The sequence below is a fragment of the Hypanus sabinus genome, chromosome 17, assembly GCF_030144855.1.
Source record: "Hypanus sabinus isolate sHypSab1 chromosome 17, sHypSab1.hap1, whole genome shotgun sequence".
Taxonomy (NCBI): Eukaryota; Metazoa; Chordata; class Chondrichthyes; order Myliobatiformes; family Dasyatidae; genus Hypanus; species Hypanus sabinus.
This window is the reverse complement of record NC_082722.1, coordinates 57,828,507-57,848,718: the sequence shown is the minus strand read 5'-3', so window position 1 is coordinate 57,848,718 and position 20,212 is coordinate 57,828,507. Positions and strand designations below refer to the sequence as shown.

At 39.0% G+C, this 20,212-nt stretch overlaps 1 protein-coding gene across 2 annotated transcripts in view; it reads right to left on the bottom strand.

Moving 5' to 3' along the window:
* cmip (c-Maf inducing protein) overlaps window positions 1–20,212 on the bottom strand; it is a 226,905-nt gene that overhangs the window by 22,585 nt on the left and 184,108 nt on the right. Inside the window, exons 11-17 of one of the 2 annotated variants that reach the window (XM_059993143.1) lie at window positions 19,552–19,617; window positions 13,621–13,647; window positions 12,049–12,097; window positions 9,901–10,026; window positions 8,131–8,247; window positions 3,835–3,975; window positions 3,134–3,181 (exon numbers count right to left, since the gene is read on the bottom strand). In XM_059993143.1, the coding sequence (XP_059849126.1) occupies window positions 3,134–3,181; window positions 3,835–3,975; window positions 8,131–8,247; window positions 9,901–10,026; window positions 12,049–12,097; window positions 13,621–13,647; window positions 19,552–19,617 (574 nt within the window). The remainder of the gene's footprint in view (window positions 1–3,133; window positions 3,182–3,834; window positions 3,976–8,130; window positions 8,248–9,900; window positions 10,027–12,048; window positions 12,098–13,620; window positions 13,648–19,551; window positions 19,618–20,212) is intronic. The other variant, XM_059993144.1, reaches the window with a different exon arrangement.

Below are 20,212 nucleotides of genomic sequence, written 5' to 3'. Positions count from 1 at the left end.
TCACACTGCCACCCAGCTTTGTGTCATCGGCAAATTTGCTGATGTTACTTTTAATCCCTTCACCTAAATCATTAATGTATATTGTAAACAGCTGCAGTCCCAGCAACGAATCTTGCAGTACCCCACTGGTCACAGCCTGCCATTCCGAAAGGGACCCGTTAATCACTACTTTTTGTTTCCTGTCAGCCAGCCAATTTTCAATCCATGTCAGTACTCTGCCCCCAATACCATGCGCCCTAATTTTTCCCACTAATCTCCTATGTGGGACTTTATCAAAAGCTTTCTGGAAGTCCAGGTACACTACATCCACTGGCTCTCCCTTGTCCATTTTCATAGTTACATCCTCAAAAAACTTCAGAAGGTTAGTCAAGCATGATTTTCCCTTCATAAATCCATGCTGACTCGGACTGATCCTTCTACTGCTATCCAAATGTGTCATAATTTCCTCTTTTCATTGGATATATTAAAGGCAGAGGCTGATAGATTCTTGATTGGTCAGGGCATGAATGGATATGCGGAGAAGACAGGAGACTGAGGCTGAGAGGGAAATAGATTCAACATGATGAAATGGCAAAGCAGATTTGATGGGCCAAATGGCCTCACTCTGCTCCTATATCTTACAGTCTTCTCTGCATACATTTGATTTCAACAAAATTAATGTACTTCTCATTTCAGTACTAATTGTTTTGCAGCAAAAAGCCTTAAGTATTGAACAAAACCACCTGAAATCATTATTTTGTCAAGTGTGAGAAAGTAGCAGAGAAGTTGCACTTGCCCCGGATTTAGATCTTTACTTACTTTTAGCAGAGAGCATCACCAGCCACAGCTCACTACCTCAAGCAGCTTTATCCATGAGCGGGAAGGATAGCCTAGGACCTGAAGCTGATCCAAAAGCCCACAGAATTTGTAAATTGACTCCGGCGCAAGATGAAAACATAGGAGCTGCCAATTAAACCTGTCTATTCTGTTCACTTACAAGCTACAATCACTAATCCCTCCTAATATATTCTTTTAAATAACTGACTGCCTTTTTCTCCCCAGAGGTGAAATTTGGTCAATTGTTTTTATGAACTACCTTCCATCTGTGTAGCTTTTATCTAAATTTCTTTAACGTATCAGCTCGAGTTCGCTGATAACACTCTCACCTGTGTCAGGAAGGATTGTGCACCCGTTTTAGGGATTTGAGCACATAATCTGACCTGGCATATATAACAGCAAGAACACTGTACTCTCACAGATGCTGCCTTTCCACAGAAATATTAGCCCAAGTGTCTGGGTGACTAAAGCATAGAGTGATACATCAATACGATATGACTGAAAATCGATTTAACTTAGAGTTTTGCAAGGATTTCCAAATGAAATCACACTTGTGCTCATGGAATTCAAAAGGCACGTCCTTTTATGAATCACCTTTGAAACCTCGACACAATTTCCGCTTCAGTGATGTAAGTGATGTGGCAGTCCCTTCAGAGTGTTGCAGTCTACACTGTCCAGGGGCAAATGTTATGGATCCTCTCAGGGTGACATCACTATGCCACCCGGCAGGCTTTCAAGGTAGGCAAAATGGTAAAATACTGAGTCATTCTTGGACACATCCCACGCTATATCAAGACAACACTCACTGATTTCCAGTTTGTGATGGCCTAATTAGTGATCCCCAGATGTTGCTCCTCATAATATTGCTACCCTTCCCGTTTCCATGTCTGGACTTGAAAGCTGCTTCTCAGCCCCCAGCCAAAACATGTCAGGTGTTCCGGATCCCACTCCTCTCCAGCATGCCACGTCACAGGTTCAAGTTTAATAGTCCGTTCAACCTTACCCGACTACCCACAAGTACAGCCAAACCAAACGGCATCATTGTACCTACAGTCATGCACAGCACAAGATAAATATAGCACATAAGATAGCAATAAAAGACATGTAGTGCAAATCCCCAAGTCCATGAATGTTGCAACACCCTGCAGTCGAACACAATATAGCTGACACTGGGGGGGGGGGCAGCAACGGCTCCACCGTGGGTGTCACACACCACCTCCAGCACTCCAGTGGACAGCCTGACTTCAATGCTTTCCCTTGGATGGCTGGGAAAGGGAAACACTGTGGCTTGAGACCTAGTCCTCGACACAAACAAGGTCATGCGGTTCCCCCGCCATTCGCCATAAATTGATTAATTGGACTTGCAGCATTCCACACCACCATTACCCAATAGGGTCTTGCGATCACAAGAAAGGCAACTAAGGCCATCAGATGCTGCTGGTCTGCACGCCTCCTTCACACACTGACACAACTGTCACAAGCAGCATCACAGTCTGCACCAAGTCCAACTCCTTCAGTTTCTCCAGCAATGAGCAACTCGCTGGTGGGGTAGTACTTAATGGTCTTATTGTCCAGCACAGTCTTGCATTCATAAAATAATACGTTATGAAAGAACAATAACACATTTGGTTGACCCTGTAGAAGCTGCAGTGTTCGAGCGCGCCACCATCTTACCAGAAGCTATTGGATTGATAGCTTCACTCCAACAGATGGCAACTGTGGGAACATTTTCTCCCCATAGAAAATCACTGCTATTTTGTTCCCTTATCTGCCCCCGCTATCAACGAAAGTAACTAACGTGATTCTCCCTCTCCCAGCAGTACCTTCTGCCACAACGGAGGACAACTCTGCCTGACCCCTCTCTTGCCATCACCCTGAAAGTGACTGCAGAGATCAATATTGGGATACCCTGAGATGTTAAAAGGTGTACTTAAATTAATGTTATTTATTTCTTTCATCTTCAAGGCTTTAGCAAAAACCGGATTGTTTTGAAGTACAGTAAATCTCCTACACTGGAACATAAAGGAAAAGGTCAGACTCTAAAGAGTGGTGGGGGGGTGGGGGGGTGGTCACTTTAACCCAAATGGAAAGCTGAGAAACTTCTGTGGGTAAATCTCATCTCACCTCTTCAAATCTAAGGAGCTCAGGTAAACGATCTTCAAAATGCTTAATTTCTAATAAAACTAAAGCTTAAGGTTGCAAACTGCATCAATTCTAATCTAGAAACTACCAAAACAGAATGGGCAGCTTAAATCATATATCTTAAGTGCCTACATAAATGATTAATAGAAAAAAATCAGTTTAAATCCCAACTTACTGTGGATTTTGACGGCAGTGTTAGTCGTGTGGGTCCACCCTTCCTTTGCTACAACAAAAAAAAATTGCACATGATTAACGCTCATCCATCTCTCGCTACAACGGTAACTCCCTGAACACTGAGGATACCTTCCATGGTCCACTATCCAACCTCAACTCCTCATTAACTACAGAATAGAATGTACGCCACCTGATATCAGAATCCGAAATCCTATACTTAAAAGTCAAAGTTTAATTTGAAGGTTGTCAAAATAATTCAAAACATCACCCTTGTTGAGATGAGTTAACCTCAGTGTCATTTTAAGAAGTTAACACCTGCATCAGTTGTACTGGTGTTGAATACAGAGTCAGGCTTTACTGGTTGGTTCCTAAACCTCTTATGTTAAAACAAATATGTCAGTATATCATTTCCATTTGCACACCAGCCGGCCTTCTGGACTTTGCGCTGGTAATTGAATATACAATTACAGACAGCAGAGCTCCTCAGAAAGGCTGTCAGAGAGAACCACATACTTCCCTGAATAGAGATTGGGGAAGTCAAGGGCATTTTATTTTACAATGCCTTGCTAGAAGATTGCTGGACAGCACTTGAAAAGGCAGAGAAATAATTTACCAGCTAATATCTCAGGCAGCATATAAAGGATACCTCAAGTGAGAGAATACCATGTAGAATAAAAGGGAAAGAAACCTATCAAAACCTACCAGTTCTTTTAACTCCCTTTGTCTGTCACAAAGTTGTTCATACATTTTCTTTCCAACATCTGTGCTTTCCAATGTAGAGATAATTTGAAGCTGTGTGTCGTTGTTGTCTATGATGTTGTACTCAAGCATCAAACACAAGATCTAGAGTTTAATGAAATCAAAGTTTTTTTTTTAGTCAAAAGGCTTTAGCAAAGGATTACATCTTATTGATTATAGGACTTTTGTGATATACTGATCCTCCAAATATACAGCGAGTTCCTGTGAGGGTCAATTTTAACTCAGTGGTGGAACACTGGTCTGCATCAGTAGCTTATGAACTCAAGCCCCACATGAGGCAGTATGGCATATAATCCAGGCTGAGATTCTGCAGAGACGCCCACTTACTGCTGAGACAGTAACCTGAAGAATGGAAGTGATTAATAAAGGGAGTGAGGCTGTGACATTGAACAAACCACAGTTCTTTTGCACACAACGAGGAGTACTTCTGTTCCTCTGATTCCACAGCGTATAAAGATTTTCAAAGTGCTGTGGTTTTATTTCAGCAGTGCTTTGTGGACCACTGGGAAGGTTGCCTATGGTACTGTTATTAATTGGCAGAGACTTCATTTACACATGAGGCCAAACTACATAATCAATCTGCTCAGTGCCTGTTATCAGCTGCTCCCATGCCAACGAAAATGGCAGTCACTGAACTTTGAATTCAGCTCAAGAACAAATCATCAATACCTAATGTTATGAGATTAACCCTAGCTTTGCGAGTAATATGGTTGAAGTGATGTCAACTTTCACCCCTATTCGCAACAGTGAACTGGTTAGCTAACATGAGCACTTGCCTCATTAGATCACTAACAGCTTTTATGTGAATCGACTCCCTACAGTATTTATCAGAGGAAGTCTAATGATGGGAGTGTTAACTGTGTGAGAGAAAAAGGTATTATTCTAAGACTGGACTGCCTTCCTCCTGAACCACAAAGACTAACTGTTGTTAAGTGAACTGAGTCAAGAGTGTTGATTAATGTCAGTGAAGTTTAGTTTGACACACACATCAAAGTACTTAGAAAGCACCTTTAATGTAGGAATTCATCCCAAGACACATCTGGTTTTAGGACCAAAGTTCAGAAGGTTGGTTGAAGAAGTAGGCTTTAGGAGAATCTTAAAGGAAAGAAGCAGAGAGGGTTAAGGTGCCTAATTCACACCAGTGACCAAGCCGTCGAACGCATGGCCACTGACAGTGAAATGTTTAAAATAGGGAACATTCAGGAGGTCAAAGACGCAAGAGAATAAGTATTCTGGTTTGTTGAAGGACTAGAAATTATGGAATCAAGGAGAGTTGAGACCATGAAATGATTTCAAAACAGTGATGCCGACTTAAAATTGAGCCATTGACAGGAGCTAGTGGTGATGGTTTGAGTGTTTTGAGTGAGCTTAAGTCCACAATTGGTGAAAGGTGAGGCAGTCAGGAGGGTCTGGAAGTGGTCAAGTCAAGAGAAAAAATGGTAAGGATGGTGATTTCAGCAGCAAAGGTTGGGACAAGAATAGAGGCAGGCAATGCTGTGAAGGGAAACAAGGGGGAAGTGATTATGTGACATATCGAAATGAAAATCATCATGGCCAAACATAACACTGAGATGGTGAACTGTACAATTCTATTTCAAACAATTACCAAGGAAAAGGATAAAATCAGGAGCTAAGAAACAACTCTAAAACTGGTCCAAGAAAATGGCTTTGAGTTTTCCTGTATATATATGGAGTAAATGTCTGACAGCACATTGGACGCAGAGAGAAATCTGTGAAATTCTCCTTTTTTAAGTATAAAATTTGTTAAAGTCATTTTGTTTAAGGCACATACTCTGACTCTCAAGTTCACTAGATCACTTTGCTATATCTTTCAAATATTGCCAAATGATTTTTCTTTAGAATAAAATTCTGGGATAAATGTGAGAAAAATGTACTTCCGTCAATATGGTGCAATAGTTGGAAATAGACAGCAATAATGAAGTAGAAACGAAAAGTGAGTCTTGACGAATTGAAAATGCTCACAAATGTGCCATTTTTATTCTGAAGTGGACATGTGCATGTGGAGAGAAAATAATGTGTCAGCCATAGTTCAGCTGGTAGAACCTTAATCTCATAAGGTGTTAGGCTCAAATCCCACTGTGAAGACTAAGGGAGCCATCTTTCAAATGAAACATAAACCCAGGTCCTATCCTCTGACATGGACATAAACATGTTCAAGGCATGGCTAAGAGGAAGAGCAAAGGGAGTAGTCACTGGTTTCCTAGTTAATATTAATCATTCAAACAATATCATTAAAAAACTATCTGATTATTGTAATATCACTCTGTGTAGGTATTGTAGTGTGTAGATTGATTTCCCAGTATCTTACATTTCAACAGTGATACCACTTGCTGTTAATTGCTTTGGGAAAACATGAGTTCATTAAAGATATTTTATGAATACAATATTCTTTAACTTAGGATGCTGCAGTTTTTAAAATTTAATTTAAATAAAAACATGGGCCAGTTATAATGTAATAAACTATTATGATATTATTTAATATACCAAATTTTTAAGTCACTCAGAGACAGTAGTTCATAACAGGAATTTAATGCACAGAGAGCCTTTCAAAATTAAGATCTGTCAGCGTGTAATTATAACGTGAATACTAAATTTTCGTTGAATCTTCAATTTTCCTCGAGTTTGAATTTCCAATTACGTTTCCTTGAAATGGCGGTTCATATGACTAAAGTTAATTTCTTACATTATACATTCTTTTATTATACTAACTTCACATGAGTAAGTAAACGGTCTTTTTAAACAGGCTTTTACAATGTTTAGCATTGTACACCAAACAAACTCTTAGCAATAAACTTATCGCCATGATTCAGTGTCTGGAGCCAGCTGTGTTTCACTCAAACAGTTTATGAATGTCATCAAAATCACAACTGAATTATAGCATTTTGATTGCCTGCCAGTAGCAGCAATGACATATTTAATGATTGTCAATGGGGTACATGATTGTTCTGGCCTGGTTTTTGAAAATTACAGTTTTTGAACCATCTGCAGAAATATATTTTCTATTAATCACTCTGATTACTTGTTGCTTCAAAATTGGTTTCAGCAATATGCTCACCATCTGATCTCTGAAAAACACTCCAAGCTGATGTAAATTTAATTGCTAAGCAATTCTCCGAGAACCTCCAAGAGGACCACACCCTTGTCATAAGGTTTAAAGGTTTGCGTGCCTCAATGACCCAGAGATCAGTGCTGGTTTGAGTCAGAGCCATGTACCTTGGCCCTTGGTAGGGTCACCCATGCCAAACAGGTTAAAGGGTAGAGAGCAGATTAAGAGTGGTCCACCAGTCCTCCAGGTTCAGGGCGAACAACACTGAATGGGCAAAAAAAATTACGGAAACAGTAATAAAGAGTCCTTCTATGTCTGTGTGTGACTGAGGACTCTGAACCACAGCAGGTGCATAATAGATGGCCAAGAACAGACAGAGAGAGAGAGAGAAACTTCATTGTTGTCCTAAATGCCAGCAGCATAACAGGCAGTAAGTAAGATCTTTAAGACAAAAGCTCTCTCTCAGGAGATAAATCCTTGCAGTCCCACTTCTGAAGTCACTAAGTTTTACCCAAAATATTTTATACAAATAATGCAAAATGGCATGTCTCTTTCTCACATCCCTTAAAATAGTTCAGGCAGGAGAATATTTACTATAGTAATTACAGATTGTGAACCATCTGAACATTTCAATTCTGTTTGACCCATCGTGCTTGCTTCTCAAGATATTAACAAAACTTGGTATTTCCCCCCTATAAGGAGGCATTAGAGCTTAACCCAGAGATTCACTCCAAGACATGTATATCTGGGCCTGACTGCTCCCTTTCAGACAGCTGATACAACGTAGAAGACACTGACCCAATGAGTGTAAAGTGCTATTCTTTCTGCAATGTTCACAAATGAATCTAGCCCGTGGAAGTTACAAATAAATCTATGAATATATTGTCAGAATAAAATCTTAAGGAAAATTAAAGCATTAAAATAAATGAAACAAGTCCAGCCTCAAGGCAGATGTGCCCCTCCAGATCGTCATCCGAAACAAGTTATTTTTGCTGTACTGCCAAACTTTTTTTTAAAGGAGATGAAAGATATGCTTTTCTTCCTAGGGCAAATAAATATGCAAAAATATGCAAAATTAGCTGCAAAAAATACAAATACAGGGTGCATTCAGGAAGCATGGAAAATATACTGTTCCTGAGCCCATATTCCACATCCTGGTGCACGAGACTTACCTCTACCATCGTTTGATTTCCCCTCAAAGCCAGAAGCATGCAGGGTCCCAGTTTATTCTCAGCCAATGATAACAGGAATTTCTTTGTCTTGTAGCAGGAACCCATTAAAATGTGTACCTGAGGAAACAATATACCACTGCACTTGTAAGACAAACGGTGCATTACCATCCTCAGAGTATTCAGCGCACAGGTGCACGTGCAATCACATTCTTACTCTCCCAAGGCACAGGGGCAATCAGACAGACTGTTGCCTTGCAAATGTCACCTCATTTGGAACAGGTTTTTAATCACAGAAGGGCTCCATTAAAGAATTACAGGTGGCAGCAAGATTCTCCCCACCATTGCCCACCCCCTACCCAAAGCCACCACCCAAGAGGACTTGGAGAAGTAAAACAAAGAGGGGAGTAAAGCAGATCTTTAAATTACGACATTTTCTCCAACAATGGCAGCCACCCAAGAACTGTAAAATAGTGCCAGGCATCATAGAACCTAAACAAAGAAGCAAATTCCTTACTGAAACTACACACTTCAATTTTAGCATTCCGGTTGAATAAATAAATTCAGTTACAATAAACAAACTTCTCTGGCACCATCTGCAGATTTACAAATTTGGCTGAAGAGGGAATCAGTAGAACTTGTCCTCAGCCACAAAGGATGATGCTGGGCTCTACAGATTAAAAAGGGAGATCATGTGATGTAGCGGAAGCTCCCGTCTCCTTCACCTGACCAGAATCAGGAATATTCCTAGAGGTTTAGCAAAGAGTCTTTTGCAGGCTTATTTTATTCCACCAGAAATTGTTCCTGAACTCCATTAGGTTCAAATAAAGTTCATTGGTGAAAGATGTAATGTGCAAAGAGGACTGGGTTTTGCATGTTACGGTTTATACAATAGTCCTATTTATTCACCCACCAGCTGTCCCTCAAATTCCTGATAATAAAATGGCTGCAGATTTGAACTTGTGGTGGATTTTTGTTCTGGATGCTGTAGATTACCTTAATAGTAAAGGTACAATCCTGAGCACAGAGCTGGTGATTTAATTGGAACTCCTACACCAATGGGATGCGCAGTGAGGTCAGGGAAATAATAAACGCACTCCACTTCTTTTAATTGCCTTCATTCTGGAGATGAGGTTTTTAAAGATTAAAAACTAGCTTTATTTGTCACATGCACATCGAGACGCGGAACTACAGTGAGCTGCGTCACTTGTGTCAGTGATCAACACTGTCCAAGTATGTGCTTGGGGGAGGCAGCCCGTAAGTGCTGCCATGCAAATGATGGGCCAAATGGTCTCCTTCAGTGTTGATAGATTCTGAATCAACAGAGCCTTTGCAAGCCAGCAGTTTCACCGACAACTCTCTACTTTTTATCCAAGATCAGAGAAAGTCAATACTTTCGTTTTGTTCTCCATAGCAAATATGTAGTGGTCAGACTGAATCAGCTCTAACAGATTCCCAAGCAGTTATTTTGTACTTAACCTCTGACATGGGCTTTTCAGCACTCTAATTTGCATACAAGCAATTTAGTGAGGGCCCTGCTTTTCACTAAAGTGAATCAAAGATGTGTTTACTGGTCTATAAGCTGAAACATATTTCTGAGGATAGAACTGATTCACTTAGGATTATTAAGAGCAAAAGAATTATGTAAAATTTTCCCTTAATTGTAAATGAGTTACTTTGTTGCATATAATAGCATGTAAATAAGTACAATTTTAGCAAAAAAAAATGCTATCTGATTGTTGCTTGTAGCATAAACAGAAGGTGTTAACTCACATTATTGCAAACACGTACCATACTGGCAAAGAGCTCCCCATCATCATCACAGGCTACACCTCCTGGACTGTAGAGCTGGAACCAACCGTCCTTGCCAGATCGAACGCTCAGCAAACAGGAATGGACCTGCCACAATACAATTAATCTTCTTCAGTTTCTGGTGTGCCCATGATCCACATTAACCTGTCACAGGGTGACTTTTACTTTGTTTAATGTCTTTTTCAAGATCAGGTCAACTTATTCCTTCACAGTCAGAATCGCGTAATTTGTGTGCATGGAGCGTGTCTTCAAGTGGGACTCGAGAGTAAATGAACGACTTTTGTTAAATGCAGATTACTTTAAGTGAAGAATAAGATGATATAGACACAGCAGGTGAAAGGGCAAATTATGCACTTTATTTTATAATAAATGTTTTACATGTTCATATCAATGAAGATACATAATCATTGTCAGGTTCAAATAATGAAATGTCATAACCTCAAAATCTAGAGGCATAGAAAAGTACTGCACAGAAACAGATTATTCAGATCATTAGTCTATGCCAGACCATTTACACAGCCTGCATCAGGACCACAGCCCCCTATACCCCCACCATCCATGTACCTATCCAAACTTCTCTTAAATGTTAAATAAAGCTAGTCCATGTGTTGGCTCCAATTCTGGTCTCATAATCTAATTTTATTTTTTCATAATGTTGATGCCATTTATCCCAATTAGTACTATCACTGGAATTGTTATTCTCTTCACTAATTTATGCACAATGTGGCATTCCTTCCTTTGTAAACACAGCCAGTGAACAGGCAGCAGGAATGTTTAAGATGTGTGTGGTGGGAGAGAGGGCAGATTGCAGCAAGCACAGAGATTCATTGTTAAGCTGCTCTGGCAGAAACCTGACAAAGACTCTTGCTGGAATGGGGGAAGTAGTTTACTTTGGGACTGATATGCCAGTGTACTGTATGGAAAAGCACAAATTAAGCATGATGAAATCAGATGTAAATCTGCACAGTCTGAAATAACCAAAATCAGTTGTAACCTTAAAAGGTCAAATTTTGCAGAAATGGCCCAGCATCACAGCAACACTGAAAACACTGGCCTTGTTTAATACATCGCTTTGTTTGTGGTTTGTGCTTTTAGTATGATTCAATTTGGATCCCCATGTTGAAGGTGACCCCAAAGTAAGGTGCCAACAATTGTAGGATCAGCATGAAAAAGAGGCTCGGTCATGTACAAACCAGGATTGTGAGCCATTTCATAAATTAACAAGATGGTTTGTGGCTCATTCTGTCCCAACTTCACTCTACATAATGGTTCATGTAGCTGTCTGTCTAACCACCTCCTCCCAATAAAGATTGTTTGGATAAACTTGGACTTTGTTTTCTAGAGTGTAGGAAACTGAGGGACAGCCTAAAAAATATATAAAATTATGAGAGGCATGGAGAAAGTAGACAAGACATTCTGCAGATACTGGAAATCTAGAGCATCATGCATGATGCTGAGGAAGTCAGCAGGTAAGGCAGCATCTGCTGGGTTTTAAAAGCTTCCCAATGTTCTACTTTCCCCACAAATTTCTGCCATATTATACAGCTTCTGTTTTGATATTATGTTGTCTGACTTCCAAAGGTGAAGTAGTATTCTAAAGGGAGCATGAGGAACTGAAATTTAAACAATTCAACAAATAAGGAATACAGCTAAGAATCATAATCTCAGCTATACTATCACAAAAAGTGTCCTCCTTGTTCAATAGTATACTTCTGCCGTTATCACTCTGCCTGACTCTTGTGCGGTTTCTAGTGAAAAGGGTCTTTGAAATTTAAAGGAAAATAGCAACGCTAACAAACAATGACTGCAGATTATTCTAGCCCATTGTAAGCAGGTTATTTTTTCAATACAAAGTACTGTAAAGTGCAGTCAGTAAACATACATTGAGATTAGTATTCATGACACAGGCAAGCAAATGCCTCATATCTTCACAGGTGCCATTAATCGTTTTTATCCCTGACTCATGACATAGATTACTAATGGGCTTACATTTTCAGGCCTTTTACCATTGCACATGACATTAAGTACAAATATTCAGTTGCTATTATTGTTACATATACCTTCAAAGCCATAGAATATCTGACAAGCCATTTTGCAGATCTTACTCACCTCTTGTCTGGGGTCTTCTGCGAATCTTTGAATGACATACTTTAATTCTCTGCAAAATAAAGAGTACAAAGATGATTATGAAATAATGTGTTCATAAGCAATAGGTTAAATGCACGTATAAAATAAGGTATCATGCCTAATGTAAGAAATTCTTACCCACAACTATGCTTCCCTTGTTTAAAGTAAGTGAATGTGCAATTGAAACTAACCAGTTTGAGAGACTCAGACCCAATGTGACGGTCAGGGCTAGATTATATATATTGAAGTCAAAAAACACTTATTTTTTTTTAAAAAGGAACCATGACAGGCATCCAACCAAATAAGGGCAACTCAAACCATTTCAAGGGGTAACATCAAATCCATCTGAAGGATTTCCTGGGTATTCTTTGATTACCATTGTGCTTCATCCCCATTTAATATACTGTACTTCCCTAGTTACCCATGACAACTGTTGACTTATCTACTCAGGTGAGCACTCAGCAGGTGCCCAATAGACCTGTAACAATAACATCAGTAAGATAATACATTTACGAAGAGCATTTATCAAGACTATTTTTTGGCTAATACAGGGGGCTATAACATTAAAAGGACAAAGTGCCATATTTCAACTCAAATTACATATATAACTACCATTTCCAAACATTTGTAGGGGTGTAATTAAATAATGGATCATAAAATGCAAACATGGTTAATAGTTAAAATACTTAATTACTCTATACCTATTTGGGTATATATATTACATGTTCAATTTCCTCTGAACTTCCCAAGTAAAAAATATTTCAGCACATATTCACTTACATAGTAACTGGAAAAAATACTAGCAACTTTCAGAAGCTGTTTGGAACTGTTGTAAATTATAAAAGAGTGTTGAATAGAATTTATCACATTTTTATTGAATAATAACTGGGTTTTAAATAATTATTTTTTTTGCAAATATTTTACATACTGCTGCTGTATAGCAGACCTATACCATAAAGAAGCTCTGTCTATGCGGGAGCTATGATTTTACTGAAGCAGAATTTCAGAAGCTGGAACTTATCTTTTCAGTGAATCTATATTCAAATACCTTCTCTAGGAGAACGCAACCCAATTTAAATAATCAATATGCATATAATTTTGTGTTAAAATAATCACTTCATATAACTAAGGCACCAGCTTAACGCCACTTTGAATGTGGAAATTCTACTTTAAGAAATAAACAAATGAGGCTGATATATACATTTCTCCTTTTAATAAATTAGTGACTTTGGCAATAAGGAGGTTCATAATGGTTAGGTTCAAGTGTCAGTTGGGCTGGATTTGTACATTCTATGCTGTGTATCCTGGCCTACAAAACTCTTGCTTCCAAAAATTTTAAAACACTTCAAAAAAAAATCCTCAAATGAACTCTGAATGAATTATAAGTCTAAATTCTGTTTTTCATTGCATTACAAAGAATACAGTGTAAAAATGCATTAGAGTTCAATATATCTTTGCAGTTACTAGATTTAGTTTTGCAGGCACAAGCTATAAAGGAAGAAATTAAAGTGAACTATAAATCCTCTAAATGAATAAGGTAAATGCATTACTTACTTTGTGAACTTAACATGTGCGAGGGCCCTGTTGATAAAATGCATAAAGTATTAAACATTTATCTTTAGTGCAACAGTATAAATCTTATTACAGAAAAAGTACCTCAGGGTTTTATCATCTTTAAACAGTTCTATTGGGGTTTTCTGCATTTTCACAATTCATAAATTGCAGTCATGATGTAACAAATGTATTGAAACAAGAAATAATAAGGACCTGTTGCTAATGTGCATTTTTCCCTAATTAACAGTGGTCTATAAGTCCAGGTTTCTCAGTAAATGATGGGAAAACATATGAACCAATTACATGTCACTCACTGCACCATGTTTATTTTAGCAAACACCTTGGTGAATTCTGGCACCTTATTTGTAGCTTACTATTAAATAACAATAGGTTATCCATTGTCTCTTCACTGGCTGTGTTTACTAAATGAACCACATGATAGTCCAAGGATGGTGCAGGTCCAAAATTAGCACGATTAAAACAGCTTATTTTCACTACCAGGGATGCACTTGCCGAAGAGTCGTTCCCACAATTCTGGTTTCCAAAGTGACACTTTCCATGAAGGGCTTTCCATGAACAGGGCTTACTTTACAAATTGATCCCCAAATTAAATTATGGAAGCTTATAAAGAAACATAACACTGACTGCTTGAGAAGTTCAAATAAATAACTACAATAATGAAAGCTGCAGAGATGTTTCCATATAACAACAAGAATTTTCAGCGTTTTCTCTAAGCGTCCTCAGTCGTTGGAACACTCTTCCCCAGAACTCTATAGAAACAAAGCCTAGAAATGAATTGATTATTTCACAAATTGGGGCAAATGGGGGGGAAGGAACAGGGCTTTTAAAGGTTACAGGGTTGAGATGTATTTAAAATCAGATTAGGTGTGATCCTATTAAATGGTGGAGCAAATTCAATAGGAAACTGGCCAAATCATCTTCCTGCCCATGCGTACGCCAATGTCATTTAATTTTGCAAAACTGACGACTTCTATATTATTCAATAATTCAATCAAATCCTGCATCTCGTTTTGATTACTTTCAGCAAAAAACTGCCAAACCCAACTATGAAAAACTGTAAGTACTTGTTCTGAAACACATGAGAGAAAGACATACCAAATCATATTTAATTGTGCCTAAATAGCATTTTACAGTTGGCAGTGACAATTTAATGTGAACTTAATGGATGTTTTACCTCTGCATTTTATGGAGCATTTCAGTTATTAATCCCTACTGTCTATGACTGCTTAACTTGCAAGAATTGGGCAGATGCATCACAGTGGTCAGCATGGGTCACTAAGTGGATTCTATTTAATAGGCTCAATATTACTTATGGAAAATTAACTGTTACTTTTTTACCAAGCAAAATTATCCACATTTTCCCCAGATAATGTAGCGACTATTTAGCAAATTATATCTTGGCCATTAACCTGTTCTGAACACTGAGAATCCTCCTTTGTAGGAAGGGGCTGAATTTGATCAATGCAAATACAGTAAAGCATGTCACAAAAAGATGTACACTGATGCTTGGACTTATTTTTTTCCAGTAATGAGTGCAGGTGTGTGAGGATTTCAAGCTTCCCTTGTTCCGTTTTCCTGGGATGAGGATTGAGGAACACACCACAGGCATCCAGTAGAATTGAACTTTCAAAAGCTATCTAGGATTTGGAAGTTATCAGTTCTAATAATTCCATGACTCAAGAGGGCTCCTTGGCCATTTGTTCAAATTGATAATCCACTATTGTGGTTTTGAACATGTCCATAGCCTAATCTCAAACTTTATTTAGTTTTTAATCCATTCCAGATAAACCAATTCATCTATTTAACAAGTGCACTCATATCTGATTGCTTCAGCCAACCTTCTTGTAGAGTCATAGAGATTTACAACGTGGAAGCAGGCCAGTTGGAAAAGAACAATTCCACCTTCCAGCAGTTGGCCCATATCCCTGCAGATCATGTGTTCTTCAAATACACATTGTACTACTTAAATATAATCAGGGTTTCTGCCTTTACTGCTCATTCTTATGAATTCTAGTTACTTACCACCTTCTAACTGACAAAAAATGCCCTTGTCTGCTCTCTATCCTTTCTACCAATTACATTCAAGCTGTGGACCCTGTTAACTGAACCCCTTGCTAAGGAAAACTGATCCTTCCTGAATCTAGGGTCCTCAATTTTAAACACCCCCTCAACTTCCTCTGTTTTGAAGAAAACTACCATAGCTTATCTAATATTACCTTGCAGCTATTAACTTTCCATTCACTGCAACATCTATGTGTATATTTTCTGTACGTCACAAGTGTAAATAAGTCCTTCTTGAAACATTACGACCAGAATTTGTTCACTCTTTAGTGACTATAACTCAGTGTTCAACCCATTCATCCCCTCAGTTCTAATCAACAAGCAGCATAACCTGGGCCTCTGTACCTTCCTCTTTAACTGGATCCTTGACTTTCTCATTCGGCACTCTCAGTCTGTGTGGATTGGAGATGACATCTCCTCCTCACTGACCATCAACACTGGCGCACCTCAAGGATGCATGGTTAGCCCACTGCTCTACTCCCTCTACACCCATGATTGCACGACAAGGCACAACTCAAATGTCATCTATAAATTTGCCAACAACACAACTGTTGTCGGCAGAATTTCAGATGGTGATGAGGAGGCATACAGGAGCAAGACAGATCAGCTGGTTGACTGGTATCATAACAATAACCTTGCACTCAGCATTAGTAAGACCAAGGAATTGATTGTGGACTTCAGGGAGGGTACGTTGAGGGAATACACACCAGTCCTCATCGAGGGATCAGAAGTGGGAAGGGTGAGCAGTTTCAAGTTCCTGGGTGTCAACATCCCTGTGGATCTATCCTGGGCCCAATATATTGATACAATTACAAAGAAGGCATGACAGTGGCTATATTTTAGTAGGAATTTGAGGAGAATTGGTATGTCAGCAAATACACTCACAAATTTCTACATAGGTACCATGCAGAGCATTCTAACTGGTTGCATCACCATCTGGTATGGAGGGGCCACTGAACAGGATCAGAAAAATCTGCAGAAAGTTGTAAAGTCTGCCAGTTCCCAGCACTAGCCTCCCCAGCACCTCAGACACATTCAAAACACGATGCCTCAAAAAGGCGGCATCCATCACTAAGGATTCCCATCACCCAGGACATGCCCTCTTCTCATGGCTACCATCAAGGAGGAGACACATACTCAACATTTCAGAAAAAGTTTCTTCCCCTCTTCCATCAGATTCCTGAGTGGACAATAAAGCCATGAACACTACCTCAGTACTTTTCCTCTCTTTTTTGAACTACTTATTTAATGGAAATTTCTTTTTTAAAAATATATACCTCTTATTGTAAATTATAATTTTATTATGATTGCAATGTAATGCTGTCTCAAAACAACAAATTTCATGTCATGTGCCAGTGATATTAAAACTGATTCTGATTCAAGTTCTGATCTAACTGGAGTTAGACACACTTTCAATATAACTAATCTCTTTGCTCTTATAAATGACTTGCTTTGCCTTTTTGCCCTATTCTGTTCTCATATAAATCTGTGGATGTATATTCTACAGTCCCTTTAATCCTTCTCTTACTCACCTTCCATTTGTTGTATATTTCCTTGCCTTGTTGCACCTCTTCAAATACCTAACTTCACACTTCCTGGATTATATTCCATTTGCATTTTCCTGCCCCAAAGCTTTGCCAATAGCCGTGTTGACTTTAAAAAGTGCACTGCCCTCACCAACCCACTCCTCCCAATAACCTTTTGCACTTCAAAACATTCAGTTGCTTGTTGATGACACTACCCATCCTGCAAATTGCCCTTTCTCAAGCTCCCTTCTGGAAAGCTCCATCAGGCTATTAAAATAAAATCTTCACACCATTTTAAGTTTCCTTCTCCAGGCAGTCAATCTGATCAACTGTTCTAGATAGTCAGTCTAGCTATATTATCCTGTCTCTGCACTGCACTGTGAGCACTGTAAACCACTTTTTATCCTGCTGTTTACATTGTAAATACATGCTGGTATTTATGTATTTATGTACACTTTATTTCATGCCTGTACTTTAACCTCTAACTTTACTTTTAATACAATTCTTCATTCTTTATAATTATTGAATATTGTTTTTATTGCATGTTGCACCTACTAAAACATGCCAGCAAATTCCTAATGCATGCAGATGTATATGGCCTACCACAGTGGATCCTTGATGATCCCTGTTTATATATTTTACCATAGAAGGCAATCTATTCTTGTTTGATCTCATATGTTTGCTCACCTGGGTCACCATTAAAGCAGGGCTTAGTAATGTTTGTTTATCTGCAAATTGCACTCCAGCAAAGTTTATTGCTTTAATCTTTAGACTCCTAGCACTCGTATCTAGGATCTTTGAAGCATCCATTTCCTTGCTTCCAAAGTGAAGTTTATTTTGTCACGATTTTCTCAGATAACTCTATCTTTTTATTCTACATTTGGAAACTTATACACTAAACTGTAGCTTAAGGTTCCTTAAGAAATAGCTGGGTGTAGCCTTGGGGACAGGCTTCCACTACCTATTAAATGATGGGCGACTCTAGCCTCTGACAATCAAGTCCAGCTCCTGGGCTTCACGTGGCTTAGCCAGTAAGCCCAGCAGAGTTGTTTCACCTGACAGGAGAACGGGCAAAAGCGGGCTACTGATGCTTTAAAACCAGTCGCTTGGAGCAGATGGAACTCATCAGCTGAGGTGGGCAGCTCAGCTAGAAGGAAAACTCTGATCTCAAATGTCTGGTGCATTGCGGCTGTGCTCTCACGGGGAAGGCTTTGGGAATAACGCCCGAGGGAAAGATCCGCACCTGAAGACCCTGAGGCAGTCCTACAATGAGAACAATCCTTGACTGGCAACTCCTGCAACACTGCTGGTGCCAAACTGCATTGTTTTCTGCTGTTCCTTTGGGGTCATCTGATGCCAGAGAGTGAAAGCTTGTTACATGAGCAACAGCTTGCTCTCCATCCTGTACTGCCCTGGCTTGCATATCTAGACAGCCAGGATGATGGCCTCATCTCAAACTCAGATCAGGTCAGGTCAATCCTATGCCATTGAATTCTACATGAACAGGACTTGGGATGTTTCAATGTTAACTAATCACACCTAAAAAAGACAGCTGACAAAGACCTCAATGTTTTGTTTTTAAAACAGACCAATAACACTCTGCTGGACATAAGAATTTCATAAATTCAATCATGTATAAGATGTTAAAAATGCAGATATGCATGGACATATGTAATGGGATTAGAGCAACTCAGGGACAAGTAAAACAGAGGAGGGAAAACATAAAATAGGGAATGATTCACCACTGAATATTGTTGGTCACTGAATTTTTTTCTTATTTTATTTTATTTAGAGATACGACGTGGTGACCTCTACCGACCCAGCGAGCCCCTGCTGCCAATTACACCCATGTGACCAATTAACCTACTAGACTGTAGGTCTTTGGAATGTGGGAGAAAACCAGAGCATCTGGAGAAAACCCATGCAGTTACAGGGAGAGTACACAAACTCCTTCGAGACAGCAGCGGGAATTGAACCCCGGTTGTTGGCGCTGTAATAGCATTGCGCTGTTACATCACCATTGCTGTTTATTATAGAGCCTGATATATTTCTCTTTATTTAAATAGTAAAAAAAACCTGACAATGTCAAACAATTAAAACCAGAATTTAAATAAATCAAAAATTAATAATTTAAACCCCAGGGTCAGACTAATTTCTGCTTGGCCTTGTCCCTTTGCAGATTTTTTACTCCCCACAATATTGCTCTAGTAATTGACAATCAACTCACCACATAGTCCAAACTGCAATTTTCATGTAGAATAGAATACATTTGACATAGAAGAGAGACATAGAAGAGATTTGTTTACGGTCTGATTATACTTACTCTTTAGGAAAGGGAATCGGCTGAAGCAAGCTGGCAAGTGCAGGTCTCCAGTCATCATAATCTGACCTGTGGGACAGACAGATATCAGCTCCTGCATCAACAGCATTTGTGCTTACATCAAATACATAATTTTTCTAAAAATAAAATTACACTAGATACAAGAAACTACTGTTCACCAAAACCTTTCAAACTAGTCAGTTCTACAATCATCTATTATACTCTGAGTGTGATACACAAATGAATTTCCGCATATTGTGTAAAGGATTTAAAAAAATCAAAATACGAGGGGTGATTGATAAGTTTGTGGCCCAGGGTAGGAGGAGTCAATTTTAGAAAACCTAGCACATTTATTTTTCAACATAGTCCCCTCCTACATTTACACACGTAGTCCAGCGGTCATGAAGCATACGGATCTTGGACCTGCAGAAAGTGCCCACAGGTGGGTGATTGATAAATTCGTAACCTAAAGTAGAAGGAGATGAGTTATACAACTCTCATTACATGCACATGCAGGTCAACTCTTTGACTGATTATGCAGAAAGTTTGAAGTTAACTTATCAATCACCCATCTGTGGACACTTTCTGGAGGTCCACGATCCGTATGTTCCACGACTTCTGGACTATGTGTGTAAATGTAGGAGGGGACTATGTTGAAAAATAA